Genomic DNA, 16,353 nt, shown 5'->3' with positions numbered 1-16,353 from the left:
GGTGTACAGCAAAGTGATTCAGTTACACAAATATATGTAAAAAATATTTTACTAACTTTTTTTTTTTTTGCAGTACACAGGCCTCTCACTGTTGTGGCCTCTCCCGTTGCGGAGCACAGGCTCCGGACGCACAGGCTCAGTGGCCATGGCTCACGGGCCCAGCCGTTCCACGGCATGTGGGATCTTCCCGGACTGGGGCACGAACCCGTGTCCCCTGCATCGGCAGGCAGACTCTCAACCACTGCGCCACCAGGGAAGCCCTTTAATAACTATTTTTAATGTAATTTATTTCCTTTGTAACCTTAAATGTTTTTTATGAATTTACACATGTTATTATCAGAAGGGATCCACGGGCTTCCCTGACTACCAAGTGATCCAAGACACAAAAAAAGTTGAGAACCCCTGCCAGTTTCAGGAGCTCAGTCCTATATGATGTTGGACCACAGGAAAGTATCCTACCCTGCCTACATCTTTTCCATTCCATTTGTACCCTGTGATTTACACTTTAATGCTATGTCTCAGTTCTTTTTGAATCCGCAGACAAAAGAGCTACTTCAAGAAGGCTTTTCTGTGTGTTGGCAAAACTGCTGCTAAAGACATTATTATTCAATGTACCTTTTACAAAACTCCCTCTGGCAAATTTATAACTTCGTGACAAGAGAAAAGTTTGTCTCACTTTAAGAAATGACACATTTCCCTATTTTTTTCAAGGAAACTACTTAGCTCAACATGTTTCCCTCTTCACTCCGGCTGTCAGACGAACAGAGCTAATTTTAAGGTCAAACACAATAACTAATTATGGTCTCTCAGATGAACACTCTTTCCCATACCTGTATTTTTTTTTCCTCTTTGCATCGTTTATAACTAAACGATTGCTGAATGTGTGTTTTTATAGCAAGCCACCTCAAATGCACGTGGTGGATTTCTTAAAGACTATGTAGTAGCATACTAAGATGATCGTGCCTCAATTTAAACAAGAAAATAAATCTTTTTTAAGAATGAGACAAAAAGGCTCAAATGATCCCATTGGACTATAATTAAGTCTGTACGGTTTCCCCAAATATAAGAGGCAGCAAATTAGCAGGAAGTCCTTTGGTTCCCCAGATACAGTTTTCTAAGTAATTTTCCCGCATTTAAAATTCACACACACTTGGGACATGTCTATCCCATATTCTAAAAATTCTTTAACGAAGTACTAGCGGCAAGCGGATACCATCAAATTTTCAGTTGGGGTTTTAAAAATAGTTTCCTTTATGGTATTAGCATCATAACCTGTACTGAGTTTGCCAACATTGATAAGGTTTTCCTTAAGGACAATCATTTCTACTTTCTTTCCTTACAAATCACAGAAGCTGCTGAATGGATTTAAGAGTATAACATATTTCACCTGTTAAAAACAAGCCCAAAATAGAGTCGAGTGCTAAATCCCACTCCACCAGACCAAGATTTAACTTAATTACAGTTTCCACTCTCCCAGAAACGGAATCTTAGTCAATCAGTCATCTGGGTGGACCCCGTCCCTCCCCTAAAGGAAAGTAACTCTGCAATAACCAATCTGCCTTTTTTTGGCCAGATAACTTCCCTGTTCCTACTCCCTTCTGCCTATAAAAGCCTTTCATTTTGTTCAGCTCCTTGGAGTCCCTTTCTGCCAGCTAGACTGGATGCTGCCCAATTCGAATAGATTTTTGCTCAAACACTTAAAATTGTTACTATGCCTCAGTTTCCCTTTTAACATGTCTGTGAAGACAACCCTGATCGTGAGGCAATGTCACGCAGTCACTCTAACTCCCCCAGGGCTTCACCTCTTCCCTCCACCTCGGCTTCGAGAACGTTAGCCTCGCCCCCTCCCCCCTCAGTCGCCCACCTTGTCCCACTTGGACCGGATCTCGTCCACGGTGACAGTGCTATAGGGGTTGCTCGAGCTGATCCTGATGCTGTAGCTCTGGATCACCTTCTCCACCTCGTTCTGGATGGCCAGGATGGACTGCCGCTCGCCGTCGGCCTCGGGCAGTGTGGCCTTGAACTGCTCGTGGGCGGTGATCAAGCTCTAAGCCAGAGACAGAGCGGAGAAAACCCGACTTACTTCAGTGTGAATTTTACAGGCTTGCTGTTCCCTTCAGCACGCGTATAAATGACTTCATAACTGCGGGAATCTCCAGTGGAAGACAAATTCTGGATGTCTTTAGAAAAGCTACCTGGTGCACAAAAGTCAAGTTCCTCGAAAGGGGTAAAAAAGATCTCCTGATGACTCCTTGGTGGCTATTAATCCAAAGTCTTCAAAAAGTAATTGTTTTCTTTTTAAAAAACTATGTTTGATTTCATCTTATATGATCCCCAGCTATTGTTTAGGTCTTACTCGCCACTGACATACAGAACTTAAATCAGGGCTTCCCTGGTGGGGCAGTGGTTAAGAATCTGCCTGCCAGTGCAGGGGATACGGGTTCGAGCCCTGGTCCGGGAAGATCCTACATGCTGCAGAGCAACTAAGCCCGTGCGCCACAACTACTGAGCCTGTGCTCTAGAGCCCGTGAGCCACAACTACTGAGCCTGCGTGCCACAACTACTGAAGCCTGTACACCTAGAGGCTGTGCTCCGCAACAAGAGAAGCCACCGCAATGAGATGCCCGTGCACCACAACAAAGAACAGCCCCCGCTTGCTGCAACTAGAGAAAGCCCGCGCACAGCAACGAAGACCCAACGCAGCCAAAAATAAAAATAAAAAAAAAATAAATGTGTGGCTGTGTCCCAGTAACACTTAAAAAAAAGAATTTAAATTAGCTGCCCTTTCTAATGACCAAGTTTACCTATAGCCCAAGAAAAGAACCTTTTCACATTTGCTGCCTTTATACCTAAAGATCACCAGGAAGTACATCCCTTTCTCCAAAAGAAAAGGCCACAGAAACCAACTCCTTCCCCTCAGGCTTTATAAAACCTCCACTTAACAACCCTATACCCTTGGACCCTAAAGTATAAGACAGCAGCCCTTTATACTCAGCTGCAGGAAGGTGCCACGTGGACCACCTTCCAGGGCGAAGCTAACACTCAGTTCAGATGCTACAACAGATCAGCTGCTAGCACACCTTTCACTAAACAGAGAAACTACTTCATGCATCAGGTATGGCTTCCAAGGCATACTTAGACATCTCACTTTTTCCAAAAATAAATGGTTTTAGGTTGCCAACCTCTGCTTAAGAGTCTATGCAAGAAAAACCATCACAGCTTCTTTCAGAAGACAAAGGCAATGTTCAACAAATTTCTTGCCTCTTACGCCCCGCTGCAAAGCCTTCTAGAATGGCCCTTGGCAGGGAGATATGGGTTCAAATCCCAACCTTCAGTATTTCCTTTACATCTGGATTCTTTTCGATGACCTATCTATTTTACAGAAAAAAGAGAATCTAAAAGTATTTTCTCTATATTCCATTATACGTCAAATTCAGTATACAATGGTCTCTAATATATTGGGTCCTGGCTATTGGAGAGGAACGCTCCTCCCTAACTCGATCACTTAGAGGTCTTATTTACAATCTGAAGCTCCAGCAAAAATCAAAAGCAGAACATTTCGGATGGTGGGAAGCAGAGGGTACTGATTGGTGGCTTCTTATGCTTTATGATACGGCAAAACCCTATAGATCTTAATGAGGGGTAATATGCAAACATCTGCAAAGTAGTTAACTCAGCAGCCAGTAAACTCATAACCTGCTGTGACTAACCCCAAGAGCATATGTCTGTCTTGCTCGTATGATTCCACATTCCATTTTAAAGAACAGACCCTTTTAGATGTAGCCACCACTATCTGGCTGATGTTAATTTAGTTGCATTAAAGAGTGGTATACACATTTTTAAGCTAAAGGCCAAAGGGTAATATGGGTTTTCTAACCACATTTTTTTTTAAGTTAAAAAATGAAACAAAACCAAAAAGAGAACTCTAAGTTTTTAAAATTACGATTCATTTCTGGTACAGTGAGAGCACAGAGCTGGCTTCAGTTACCTGGATTTCCTCAATGCTGTGGACAATAAACATGTCTTGCAGATCCTCCATGGCGCCTTCCATCCAGTTGTTGAAAGGAGCAGCTCTCTTGGCAAACTCCAGGTGAAGCTGATCGATGGTTTCCAGCAATTTCTCAGTTCTCTGGAGATCAAATAGAAACCAGTGTTATCATAGGTTAAATCATAAAAATTCTCTGAACATGTAAAGATGCACTCCAGAGCAGTAAACTATTATCTGACATTTTTTTTTTAAATGTATTTATTTATCTATTTTTGGCTGTGTTGGGTCTTCGTTTCTGTGCGAGGGCTTTCTCTAGTTGTGGCGAGCGTGGGCCACTCTTCATCGCGGTACGCAGGCCTCTCACTATCGCGGCCTCTCTTGTTGCGGAGCACAGGCTCCAGACGCGCAGGCTCAGTAATTGTGGCTCACGGGCCCAGTTGCTCTGCGGCATGTGGGATCTTCCCAGACCAGGGCTCGAACCTGTGTCCCCTGCATTAGCAGGCAGATTCCGAACCACTGCGCCACCAGGGAAACCCTATCTGACGTTTTGATGGTCACAATCCTCTCATCATTAGCTTGTGTATACAAAAGATGAACTGATGTTCAAATGATGAGGCTGAGCCCTGCAGGTCTCCGAAGTGCCTTGTGCATCAGAGATGGATTTAACAACATCCAGAGTCACACTGTTCTGAGAGTATTTAAAATACTCCTCCACATGCTACTCTTTTGAAAATTGAGACTCCACATAGGGTATATAGGCACTTGATTTCAGCTAAAGCAGTACTTTGTAAGTTATAGGACCTGATTCCCCAGTGTGCCTTTCCCAAAAGTCACCTAGAGAAGACGGAAGGAACTACAGTTCCATATTCTTAAATCCTCATTCAGGATTTCACACAGAGACCCTCTTTGCCTTTCTGAGCATATGAAAGCACAAGTCTTTAAGCCACCGAGAATGGCACTACGCGTTTCCTATGGCAGACAGGGCGGGGAGCTGGCACGGAAGCGTCTGGTATCTTCAAGTCTTCCATAATTAGATTCATTTTTCCTCCTGTTCTAAAATATTTGAGCTGTCTCTGTTATATGCCTGGTCCTTCCTTTCTCTCAGCCTTTTTCTTTAGGTGGATATGTTAACCGCTGGCTGGCATCCAGGAAGCTTGGTATCACATGTGTTAAAAGTTTCATCAGAGTCAGGGTGAAAAGACTCAGAAAACTGCTAACTGTTTCTTTCTGTCACGTCGTCTGAGTCTTCCGTGGTGAGAGACGATGAGGTTCAGCTAAAAAACAGCTGTTTCTCCAAGCCTTATACTTGAACAAGGCCAAATTCATCCTGATTCTGTTTCATATCCATTTTTCCTTACTTCAACATGTGTTGCCATTTTCCCTTTGCACATCTCAACTTCCGTTCCTCCTGATTTCCTGACTCATTCATGGCTCAATTTACTCTCAGATAAGGACTCTGGGGGAATTATCTGCCATTACTACTTCACACAAAATGAGTTTATACCGTTATCTCATTACTACTACTGGACTTTTGTTTCTTTAATTCAAAAGGATGCGTCACTGCCGTATGGATAAATTACAGTACAAAACTACCAACTTTCCATTTCCCTCTTTCTCCTACTTTTCATGTTCTCTGTAGAAGCTCCCTTCCCTAGATAATCTGTTTCGATTTATACACACCATACCACAGAAAAACAAAGTAACAGTGACTTACTGAAAGAGCCCCTATTGAAAGATTTCGTGCCAACAGGTGGCTTGGAGACTCACCTCCAGGGCCTCTCTCCTCTTCTGAGTGAGCGTTCCCAGCCTGTCCCACTGGTCACAGATTTTCTGGCACCGATCATTGATGTTCACAGCATCGTGATAGTCCAGTTCACTATCAGAAGGGAAAATAAAGATTGACTTTCCCAGATGACGTGAAGAAAAGTGGACATGGGCTCAAAATAAACAGATGATAATTTAAAAAAAAAAAAAAAAGATCTGATGGGGAACTGGCAGGCTATTTCAGGGTTTTGTTCATCATCACCATCGCAAACATGATCACTATTCCCTTACATCATGAGAAGAATTAGTAAAACTCTTGGTGGTCAGCAGATTTCTAAACAGAGAGAAACGTTGTCTTTTCGACAGAGTAGGCTAACTCTATTCTCCCTTTGTTTTCTTGGCCAGGCCTCCGGAGTGCATTATTTTTAAGTGGTGATGTACCTGTAAATGAAGCCAAGTATCTGACCTGGAGGACAGTCCCAGGCGCTGTGCTGAAGCCACAGGGATGGGAACATCAAATGAGTCATGCGGGAGGGAGGGAGGGAGGGAGGGATCAGCTTGCACCCCTTCGTGTCCTTGGCTGCCCTCAAAGGGCACGGGGCTGGATGGGGCACCACGTCCAGGAGGGGCACTGGGCCGCTGAGCCTGGCAGGACAGAGTCCTTCCTCTTCTGACAAAGATTCCAACTCGTCTTATGCCTATCGTGTGACAGCAGAACAAAATGATTTCTCACTCCGTAGTCCCTCTTCCTCTCCAGCCCCGTCTGTACATCCTAACGGGATCTTGGTGACGTGAAGTAACTTGAACTTACCATTCAAGCAGATTCTCGACTAGATGGTTAACCTATTATCTCTGGGGGTAAAAGTTTGAATCCTGGACAAAATGTAATCACCCTTTTAGTTAAGATGAAAGCAAGACTCAGGGAGGTTTAAAGACATCTTCAGGAGACTTCTCCTTCAAAAATGGTCCAAGGTGAGGCTTTTAGGAAACTCCCTCCTATCCATCCAAATCCATTTCCCTGAAGCTTAAGTTTATTTCTTCTTCCAACTCTAAATGAAGGCAATGGTTGTTTATTACTTGTTTTTTTCTCTTAAGTGATATTAGCTTGTCCTTATTGAATGTTACTGTTTCTTTTACTGAATAAAGAAGACGCATACAGTTGTGATGAGTGTCATTTCAGTGGGTAAGAAGCTCCCTATCACCTAATGAAAGCCTATCCAGCTCTTAAGAGCAGCTTTCTACATACACACACTTCACTAATTGAGATGGATTGAGATTCTGTGCTTATTATTATAACCAGGTAACCAAAACCAACCAAAATACACCAGCAATGTGCACAGCCTTGAATACAAAGTGAAGAGGCCATGGCCCTTCAAAATGCAACTATTAAAGAACAGAAGGATTTCAAAAACAAAAACCTAGGAACCGTCTACTGATCCACAATGGAGACATCAACACTAATCTCTCCGTGGTTATCTTTAGGGTGTACATTTTTCCCTCTTCTCTAATTCATACGTACTAGCTCTATACCTACTTGCTTTCAAGAACTTAGGGTTTGCATAACTGTGCATACTATTTTTATTTTTTTTATTTTTTTTAAATAAATTTATTTATTTTATTTATTTATTTTTTGCTGTGTTGGGTCTTCGTTGCTGCACGTGGGCTTTCTATAGTTGCAGTGAGCGGAGGCTCCTCTTCGTTGTGGTGAGCAGGCTTCTCATTACGGTGGTTCCTCTTATTGCAAAGCACGGGCCCTAGGCGCGCAGGCTTCAGTAGTTGCGGCACGCAGGCTCAGTAGTTGTGGCTCACGGGCTCTAGAGTGCAGGCTCAGTAGCTGTGGTGCACAGGCTTAGTTGCTCTGCGGCATGTGGGATCTTCCCTGACCAGGGCTCAAACCCGTGTCCCCTGCATTGGGAGGCGGATTTTTAACCACTGCGCTACCAGGGAAGCCCTATTTTTATTTTTTGTACTTTAAGAACTGCACAAACATGTTCGTTATTTTAGAAAAGGTAAAAAGGAAAGGGAGACTAATAACAGTAAGATGAGCACATCTTTAAATTCTGTGGTTCCTCTCTCGACTGTGTAAAGAAATACGCATTGAAGATAACCGAGAATAATAATAATATAAAATTATTACTTAAATTTTAAGGGCAACACTTAAAACCATTCCAAATTACTTACGGGAGCTATGATAGAGCATTCAATTGCTTGAGTTTCTCCCCCTTATTTTATTGTAATTGTTAACAAGCAGCCAAACAGCCAACATGCAAGAAGCATGAGAAATAAGAGTAAGGCCACAAACACAGCGAACAAATTAGATACGAAGACCACAAATAATTAAGAATATATTTAGGCAAGGACAAATAGGAAGATACTCTTAAAAGAGGCCATCTCTGTTAATTAAGGCATTTGCTCTGGTTAAGAATGAGCAACATGGGGGTCTTAAAATGTAATATATCATAATAAACATTTATTATTGGTTGTTTAAAGTTATCATTATGTGACAGGCTCTAAAAATTGTGCAAATATATCCGTGGTTATAATGAGAGAGAAGTAGGGAATGAAATTCTGTATTTATCAAAAAGAAGCAAGGGTCTTAAAAAAAAAAAAAAGAAAAAAAAAAGCTTAGGAACACTGCAGGGAGGCCCCTCTCCCAGAGGGTGGCCACAGCCAGAGGCAGCACCACCTGGACCAGCAGGACCTACAACTCCCACTGGGTAAACCAGCCTGGGCTCAACCTCATGCTAGCTCCTCCCATAAAATAAAAAGCATGAAAAAGAAATGGCACTTATTTGACAACAAAGAAAAGTGGGGCCTTAATGTTTCTTCTTTCAGAGGTGTCTTGTTTTTGGTTTCTGGGCGGGCAATGTGGTCCCGTCTCCTGCACCCAGGCCTGGGTGAGGCCACCTTTGCGAGCCGTGCTCTGTCCTGTTACTTGTTTCTCATTCTCTTGGATACGAAGCTGCCTGTGCTGGGGCTGGGGGTGCTGCCCAATGGGAGGACACAGGGATGCTACCACAATCAAAGCACCAGAGAGGAAGTCAGTGCATCTCTTTATATATAAAAAAAAAGGGCTTCCCTGGTGGCGCAGTGGTTAAGAACCTGCCTGCCAATGCAGGGGACATGGGTTCGAGCCCTGGTCAGGGAAGATCCCACATGCTGCAGAGCACCTAAGCCCGTGCGCCACAACTACTGAGCCCACGCTCTAGAGCCCGTGAGCCACAACTACTGAGCCCATGCGCCATAACTACTGAAGTCCACATGCCTACAGCCCATGCTCTGCAACAAGAGAAACCACTGCAATGAGAAGCCTACACACTGCAACCAAGAGTAGCCCCCACTTGCTGCAACTAGAGAAAACCCACGCCCGCGCGCAGAACAAAGGCCCAACGCAGCCAAAAATAAATAAAATAAATAAATTTATTTTAAAAAAAGGACCTTTTTTTTTTTAGACTCCACATATAAGTGATATCATATGATATCTGTCTTTCTCTGTCTGGCTTACTTCACTTCTTCACTTAGTATGATAATATCTAGGTCCACCCATGTTCCTGCAAATGGCATTATTTCACTCTTTTTTATGGCTGTAGTATTCCATTGTATATATGTACCACATCTTCTTTATCCATTCGTCTGTCAATGGACATCTGTCAATGGACATTTAGGTTGCTTCCATGTCTTGGCTACTGTAAATAGTGCTGCTATGAACACAGGGGTACATGTATCTTTTTGAATTTTAGTTTTCTCCAGAAATATGCCCAGGGATTGCAGGATCATATGGCAACTCTATTTTTAGTTTTTTAAGGAACCTCCGTACTGTTTTCCATAGTGGCTGCACCAATTTACATTCCCACCAACAGTGTAGGAGGGTTCCCTTTTCTCCACACCCTCTCCAGCATTTATTATTTGTAGACGTTTTGATGATGGCCATTTTGACTAGTATGAGTTAGTACCTCATTGTAGTTTTGATTTGCATTCTTTAATAATTAGCAATGTTGAGCATCTTTTCATGTGCCTGTTGGCCATCTGTATGTCTTCTTTGGAGAAATGTCTATTTAGATCTTCTGCCCATTTTTTGATTGGGTTGTCAACAAGGACCTACTGTATAGCACAGAGAACTATACTCAGTATTTTGTAATGACCTAGAAGGGAAAAGAATCTGAAAAAGAATAGATATATATATGTATAACTGAATCACTTTGCTGTACATCTGAAACTATCAAACACAACACTGTAAATCAACTATATTTCAATTAAAACAAAAAACAGGACCAATCCCATCACAGGATCCTCTGGCTTGGTTCTACGGATACATCTAAGACAGGACAGGAAAGGCAAGCTCCCCTGCCCCTCTCTGGGAATGCCTGGGGAAGCTCTCCACCGAGTCCTCGCTTGGACCCAGGGCTCAATGTCAGCACTGTTACCCACACAGAGCACGTACTTGAGCTCCTGCGCGATGGCCGCGATCTGCTCCACGCGGTCCTGGTGTGCCGCCAGGTCGCTCTCGAATGCCTCGTGCTTCCGCAGCAGAGCCCGGACTTCGGTCAGAGACGCCGACTCGTAATCCTTCTGCAGCAAGATCTGCTCTTTGCCTGCAATGGTTGTAGCAAGGGAATGTGAGTGCTGTCACACTTCAGCCTCTATGCAAAGTACTGGGTGATTCCATAGAACCAAAAGGAGGAAAGGACAGCCCCGAGAGGCAGAGGCCACATTTCAACTGGAATTCAGGCTGTCACTCTGCTAAGGCCCCGAGTCCCTCTGTGTTCTGAAAGCTCGTGTCTACAAATACAGGGCGGAAAGCAGGCTGAGCACTTTCTAAATAACAAGTCTGTGATAAACCTAAGAAACAAGTATCTGACTTTCCTGTGAGATGCTCAGTTAAGTTAGTAATTATTAGCTCACAGAAATTACCTGGAATTATTAGGTAAAACACTTGTACTCTATTTGCCTGCCCATGGGCTCAACCTTTACTCCAATTCTTTTTGTTTGAAAGCTTTATTCTTTTAATGTGGTTAAGTGCAGCTTGTGATTTTTTTTTTTTCTCTTTTTGCGGTACGCGGGCCTCTCACTGCTGTGGCCTCTCCCGTTGCGGAGCACAGGCCCCGGACGCGCAGGCTCAGCAGCCATGGCTCACGGGCCCAGCCGCTCCACGGCATGCGGGATCTTCCCGGACCGGGGCACGAACCCGTGTCCCCTGCATCGGCAGGCGGACTCTCAACCAGTGTGCCACCACGGAAGCCCCCAGCTTGTGATTTTTTATGTAATAACATTAGAAAAATTTCTCTCCGAAACTCCACCTATTTCCCCACAAATACTTCCTAAGTTAAGCAACTGCTGTGGTTATATAACTGGACCCATTTTTATTCCCTGGGTGATGACCTTTAAGAATTTAATTCCACAAAGCTAGACATGGAAAGCAAATGTTCACATGTTTAATGACAACACAGCACTTACCATCTGCCAGATACCAATTTTACTACTTTATAAATACAAACTCATTAAGTCTTCATCACAACCCTGTGAGGGAGGTATGATTGTTATTCCACTTTGGAGAGGACGCTGAGGCCCTGAGAGGTGAGAATGCATCCAAGGCCCACAGCTGGGAAGTATCAACTGCATGTCTGTGCCTGTGACCGTCTCGCTGAGCAACGCCAACAATCAAGCAGCAAGAAAGCAAAAGGGACCCAAGGGATGAGAGGAACCTCCCTGCCCTCTCTCGAAATAGATTACCATGCAGTGAGGTGAATGTTTTGTTCTTTAACCTCAGCAAACAGCAGAGCCAAAAAAATCATGACCATAGTATCACGGCCATGGAAACAGGTATGTCTGCAAGGCCTGAAAGGAGTAGATGAATCTCAGTGAAACAAAGGAGTTAAGACTATAGAAAATCACACCTCGTGTTCTTCCTTTCCAAGCAGATTTTCTAAGTGGGCAATTATGTTGCTTTGCGGCACTTAATAAACCTTCTATCAGCAGAAGCTAGTGTCTGGGCCAGGGCTGTCTGACCCGCAGTTAGGGAATAAACAGATGCTTGTGGAATCAGATAGAAGAAAGTGGGGGAGTCAGGAGGAGGCGGATACCTATGCAGGTAAGTGTGGGAAGAACGCATTGTGAGTCCTGTTTTATAAAAACATCCATCTTCATACTCACCTCCATTTTTTTTCTTTCTTTTTTTTTTTTTTTTTGGCCATGCCACGCTGCTTGCGGGATCTTAGTTCCCCAACCAGGGATTGAACCCGGGCCACGGCAGTGAAAGCACCGAGTGCTAACCACTGGACCACCAGGGAATTCCCCACACCCACCTCCTGAAGAACCGCAGTACCTGGGACAGCAGACGAGAGAGGGGCGAGGGCAGCTGCCCACAGGGTCACAGGCGCCAGGGACAGTGGTCACTGCACATGGGGCTCTGTCCATAGCTCAGGCCCGATTCTCCAGGAGCCCCACCGCATCCTGTGGACTCACCGTAGGCCCAGGTTTCGTGCGTGGACGCCTTCTGCCGGAACTTCTCTGCCAGGTGCTCCACGCGCTCCAGCCTCCGGATCTCATTCAGCAGCCATTCCTCGTAGCCCTTCTCCGCCTGCTCCAGCCGCTGCCAGGCGCCCGCGATGTCCTGGGATGGGTGGGGACCGGCGAAGGCGCGTCCGTTACGCCCTGGCCTCCTGGGCCTCTCTACGAATCCCCTCCACCACGTCCAACAGTGTTTTCCTTTATGTCTTCTTGTCTTTCCCTCACCCCTGTGCCTCCACACCCACCCCAAATAGCCATTCAAATGTTTTGGCTTCTAAACATCTTCATTACCACTGCACCCTTTTAGGACTAAGATCACGGTTCTCATCGGCGAACATTTAACCTGATGCTTCTCCGGATGTGGACAAAGGCTAACGGGGCTTTAATTTTCTGGCTACGAGAAGACGAAGCCTCACAGTGACTCAGCCCAAAACGACTCTGACTCAGCGACTGGGTTCAGTCAGCCATTAACTGTCTCCCCGGCATCACGCACGTGCCAGGCACAGTGAGAGCCTTGGATATAAGAGTGAACAACAGCACCTGTAAAGTTCCCTGGGCCCCTGTGCAGCTTTCATGATTGTTGGGGGAGAAAGACATTAAATAAAGCGTTCAACAACAAGTGTAATTCCTATTTCCGATAGCGATACACTCTGAAGGAAAAACAAATCACGGTCAAGTGATGCTGGTGAGAGCACGGTCGGGGCAGTTCCTTTAGGCGGGTTACTGAGAGGAGACCCTTCTGAGGCGGTGGCATTGGAGCCCAGACCTCACTCATGAAAAGCCAGGTATGTGATGAAGTGGGGGACAAGCTAAAGGCCCGAGGACGGGGTGCACTCCACGCAGGGGAAGGACCACAGCAGGCACGGCGGCCGCACAGTGGGTGAGGGGTAGAGCAGCCAGAGACATGGTCAGCAGGGTGGCCGTGGGGTCAGACCACATCGGATCCCAGATAAGGAATCTGGATCTTATTCTAAGTATTTCGGGAAGTCACTGGAGGGTTCTGAGAAGAAAGGAGACACGCTTTGATTTATATTTTAAAAAGATGACGGCAGCTGCTACGTAGAGAATGCATTTTAGGGGAAAAAGAACAAGAAAAGCAAGTGAGAGGGTTACTGCAAGGTTGAAGGAGAGACACTGGTGGCTTAGCATAGGCGACAGCAGCTGAAGGGCTGCTCAGACTTAAGATATAATCTGGACGCAGAGCCAGTGGCACTGGCTGAGGAACCAGGTACAAGAAAGGGACAGACTAGGAGGATCAGTGATGACACCTGGGGTTGGGGCTTTAGTAACTTAGGGGATGGTGATGCTATTTACTAAGACAGAGATCACTGCGGGAGGACTCTTGGATGTTAGGTTTTGAGACATCCAAGCGGCTCTATGAACCTGGAACTGGGGGAGAAATCAGAGCTGAAGATGTAAAATTTGGGAGGTGTTGCCATTACAGCTGGTAGTTAAAGCCACGGGCCTGGATGAGGTCACCTGCAGGTATCAAGACAGAGAAGAAGGTCAGCATCCCTGAACCCACAAACCATCCACCTACATACAGTCCAGGGAGAGGAGGAGGCAAAGCTGTGAACAGCGACGGGAAGGACTCGGTGGTCAGGTGGCAGGAACTCAGCTAAGTTCAAGGGTGGAAGGAGTTTCAAGAAGGCCATGGTTACAGCTACGGCGAATATGAATAAGGCCATGGTTATGAATAAGGCCATGGTTACAGCTACGGCGAATATGAAAATAGGGGGCTTCCCTGGTGGCGCAGTGGTTGAGAGTCCGCCTGCCAATACAGGGGACACGGGTTCGTGCCCCGGTCCGGGAATATTCCACATGCTGAAAGAGCGGCTGGGCCCGTGAGCCATGGCCACTGAGCCTGCGCGTCCGGAGCCTGTGCTCCGCAACGGGAGAGGCCCCAACAGTGAGAGGCCCGCGTACCGCAAAAAAAAAAAAAAGTGACCACTAGGTTGTCAACACGAACGCCGTTGACTTTGAACAGAACAGTCTGTCTTAGGGTGGACGGAAGCCGGATTACTTACTGCAGGTTGAAGAGTAAAAGACATAAAGGAACGGGAAGTGACCAAAAACCAGTACCATAAAGAACTCTCTCTAGATGTCCTGCTACAAAGGGGAGACGAGAAACAGGACAGGTGCTGCAGGGAGGTGTGGAGTCACAGGAGGTTTTCATTTTCGTCTGGCAGATGCTAGAGCGCTTCCTATGCGGATGTGAAAGCTTCAGCAGAGCGGGAGAAACTGATGATGCAAAGAGGGATGTAAATATGGGACTGAGGCCTGGAGAAGGTGAATCGGGGAGATGGTAACAGGAGGGAACAGAGGGCCTGTGATCTAGATGCTGGTCCACCTAGAGGCGGGGAGGAGAGGAAGGGGACCGTCATCATTAGGTGTTTGTCAGAGGCCTGTTCTGCGTGAGGCACCAAGAGCAGTGAGGGTCAAGAACTGCATGACGGCAGGGGGAAAAGTATCCAGAAGGAAGTGGTCACAGGGCCAGAATTACAGTCAGTGCCTCTTCTCAGTGGCCCATCAGAGGAAGGACTTTGGGAAAAGAAAAAAGAAAAGGGGGGGCTGCCCCCGGGGCCAGGGGGCTACTCACCGACACCATCTTGCCCTCGGAGGGCATGAAGGCCGGCCGGTTGCTGATGCGCAGCTTGGTCTGCAGGGTGTTGAAGTTGATCTCCAGCTGGCACTTCTCCTGAACCTTGGGAGGCTTGTGCTTCCGGCGGTAATCCCGAAAGTCCTCCAGCTTCTTCTGCATGGCCTGCATGGTCTTCTCAGGGGTCCGGTTCTCTAGCCAGGGGATCGTGCGCTGAATCCATTCCAAAAGCTGTTCCCAAAACACACGCACACAAAAAAACTGCTGACAACACCAGCAAACTGCCCCCCGCCCCCGGTTAAAAAACAGAGGCACCGAACGATTGGGAATGGATTGACTGAATGCTCCTGAGATTACAGAAGTCTGACTGGAAGGAGGGCATAAATACAAACTTCTGTGCCCTCCCAGGGCCACTCACCATCGCCCCAATGACACCACGCACAGGTCGAAAATTCAGAGTCAGCACGAGTCATGTTTTACAAAAATGGGACATTTACAGGAAACTCCGGGACCAGACATTAGCAGACAAATGCTGGATGGAGCTTTCAAATGAGAAAACAAAAACCTCACATGGTGGAATAAAATCAGGAAAGAACTGGGTTTAACTCAAAATGCATTTCTAGTTTAAATCAGCTCAAATCTAACGGGTCTACTTACGAGATGAAAGTATCGTAAATCTGAGACTGACTCAATGCCAAAGTATATTTTATTTTAATAGCTAGCTTTCAAGGAAATCCACAGGATGAAAGTGAAAATGGCAGTGACTCCAAGGATGAAGTACGCCCCCTTCTTTTGAATTACTACCAAGGCCTTACAAAGGCCCTGCATAGTCTGTTTGAGGGGTATAAATGAAGGACCAAGTAAGAAAAGAAAGGCTATCATCACTGAGGAGCATCTGTCCTTCGGTCCTGGTCATACTTCAACCCTGATGTCGATCGCTGGCATTAAACAATGTTGCCAAATGGAATTCTCCCATAGCAGCAGGAAACATAAACAGTATCATTAGCTTGGACTAATATACACCACTACTGGGGAAGACTGATTCCCAGTGTCCTGATGCTTTGCACAGTACAGACCAAGTATCAGCCAAAGTAAGTCAGAGCAAACATTATTTGGTCTCTGACATTGTCACTGTGATTGAGTTCAATCCAGAGAGAAGGTGGCTATGGACCTCACTCAGATCCTGCTTAGTTAAGATTTATACTATAATAAGAACAAAAAGAAAAGCAACATGGAAAGTGCTATTCTAACTGAGAAATCTAGCTGAAGAGCTGTAGAAAGGCATCCTGGAAACTCATGCTCAAATGTCTTGGACGGAGGGCTCTGCCTCTCCCGAGGTTCCCTCTAGGTATTTAAATACACACACAAGGCTGAGCCTCGTCTCACTGGCATGTTCCTTAGATGCTGAGTCACCGCGTGGAGCTGGGATTCTGAATACAGAGCTCACCCTACGTGATGTCAGTAGCCCATGGAGCAGGAAAAAAACAAGGAACAC

At 45.7% G+C, this 16,353-nt stretch overlaps 1 protein-coding gene across 1 annotated transcript in view; it reads right to left on the bottom strand.

The window, feature by feature from the left end:
* ACTN2 (actinin alpha 2) overlaps positions 1–16,353 on the bottom strand; it is a 76,096-nt gene that overhangs the window by 8,309 nt on the left and 51,434 nt on the right. Inside the window, exons 10-15 of the mRNA XM_004271560.3 lie at positions 14,859–15,089; positions 12,215–12,362; positions 10,194–10,344; positions 5,756–5,864; positions 3,989–4,129; positions 1,865–2,047 (exon numbers count right to left, since the gene is read on the bottom strand). Of these exons, the coding sequence (XP_004271608.1) occupies positions 1,865–2,047; positions 3,989–4,129; positions 5,756–5,864; positions 10,194–10,344; positions 12,215–12,362; positions 14,859–15,089 (963 nt within the window). The remainder of the gene's footprint in view (positions 1–1,864; positions 2,048–3,988; positions 4,130–5,755; positions 5,865–10,193; positions 10,345–12,214; positions 12,363–14,858; positions 15,090–16,353) is intronic.

This window comes from Orcinus orca, chromosome 14 (genome assembly GCF_937001465.1).
Source record: "Orcinus orca chromosome 14, mOrcOrc1.1, whole genome shotgun sequence".
NCBI lineage: Eukaryota > Metazoa > Chordata > Mammalia > Artiodactyla > Delphinidae > Orcinus > Orcinus orca.
Note: the sequence above shows the minus strand (reverse complement) of the source record. Positions and strands in the feature narration are given on the sequence as shown.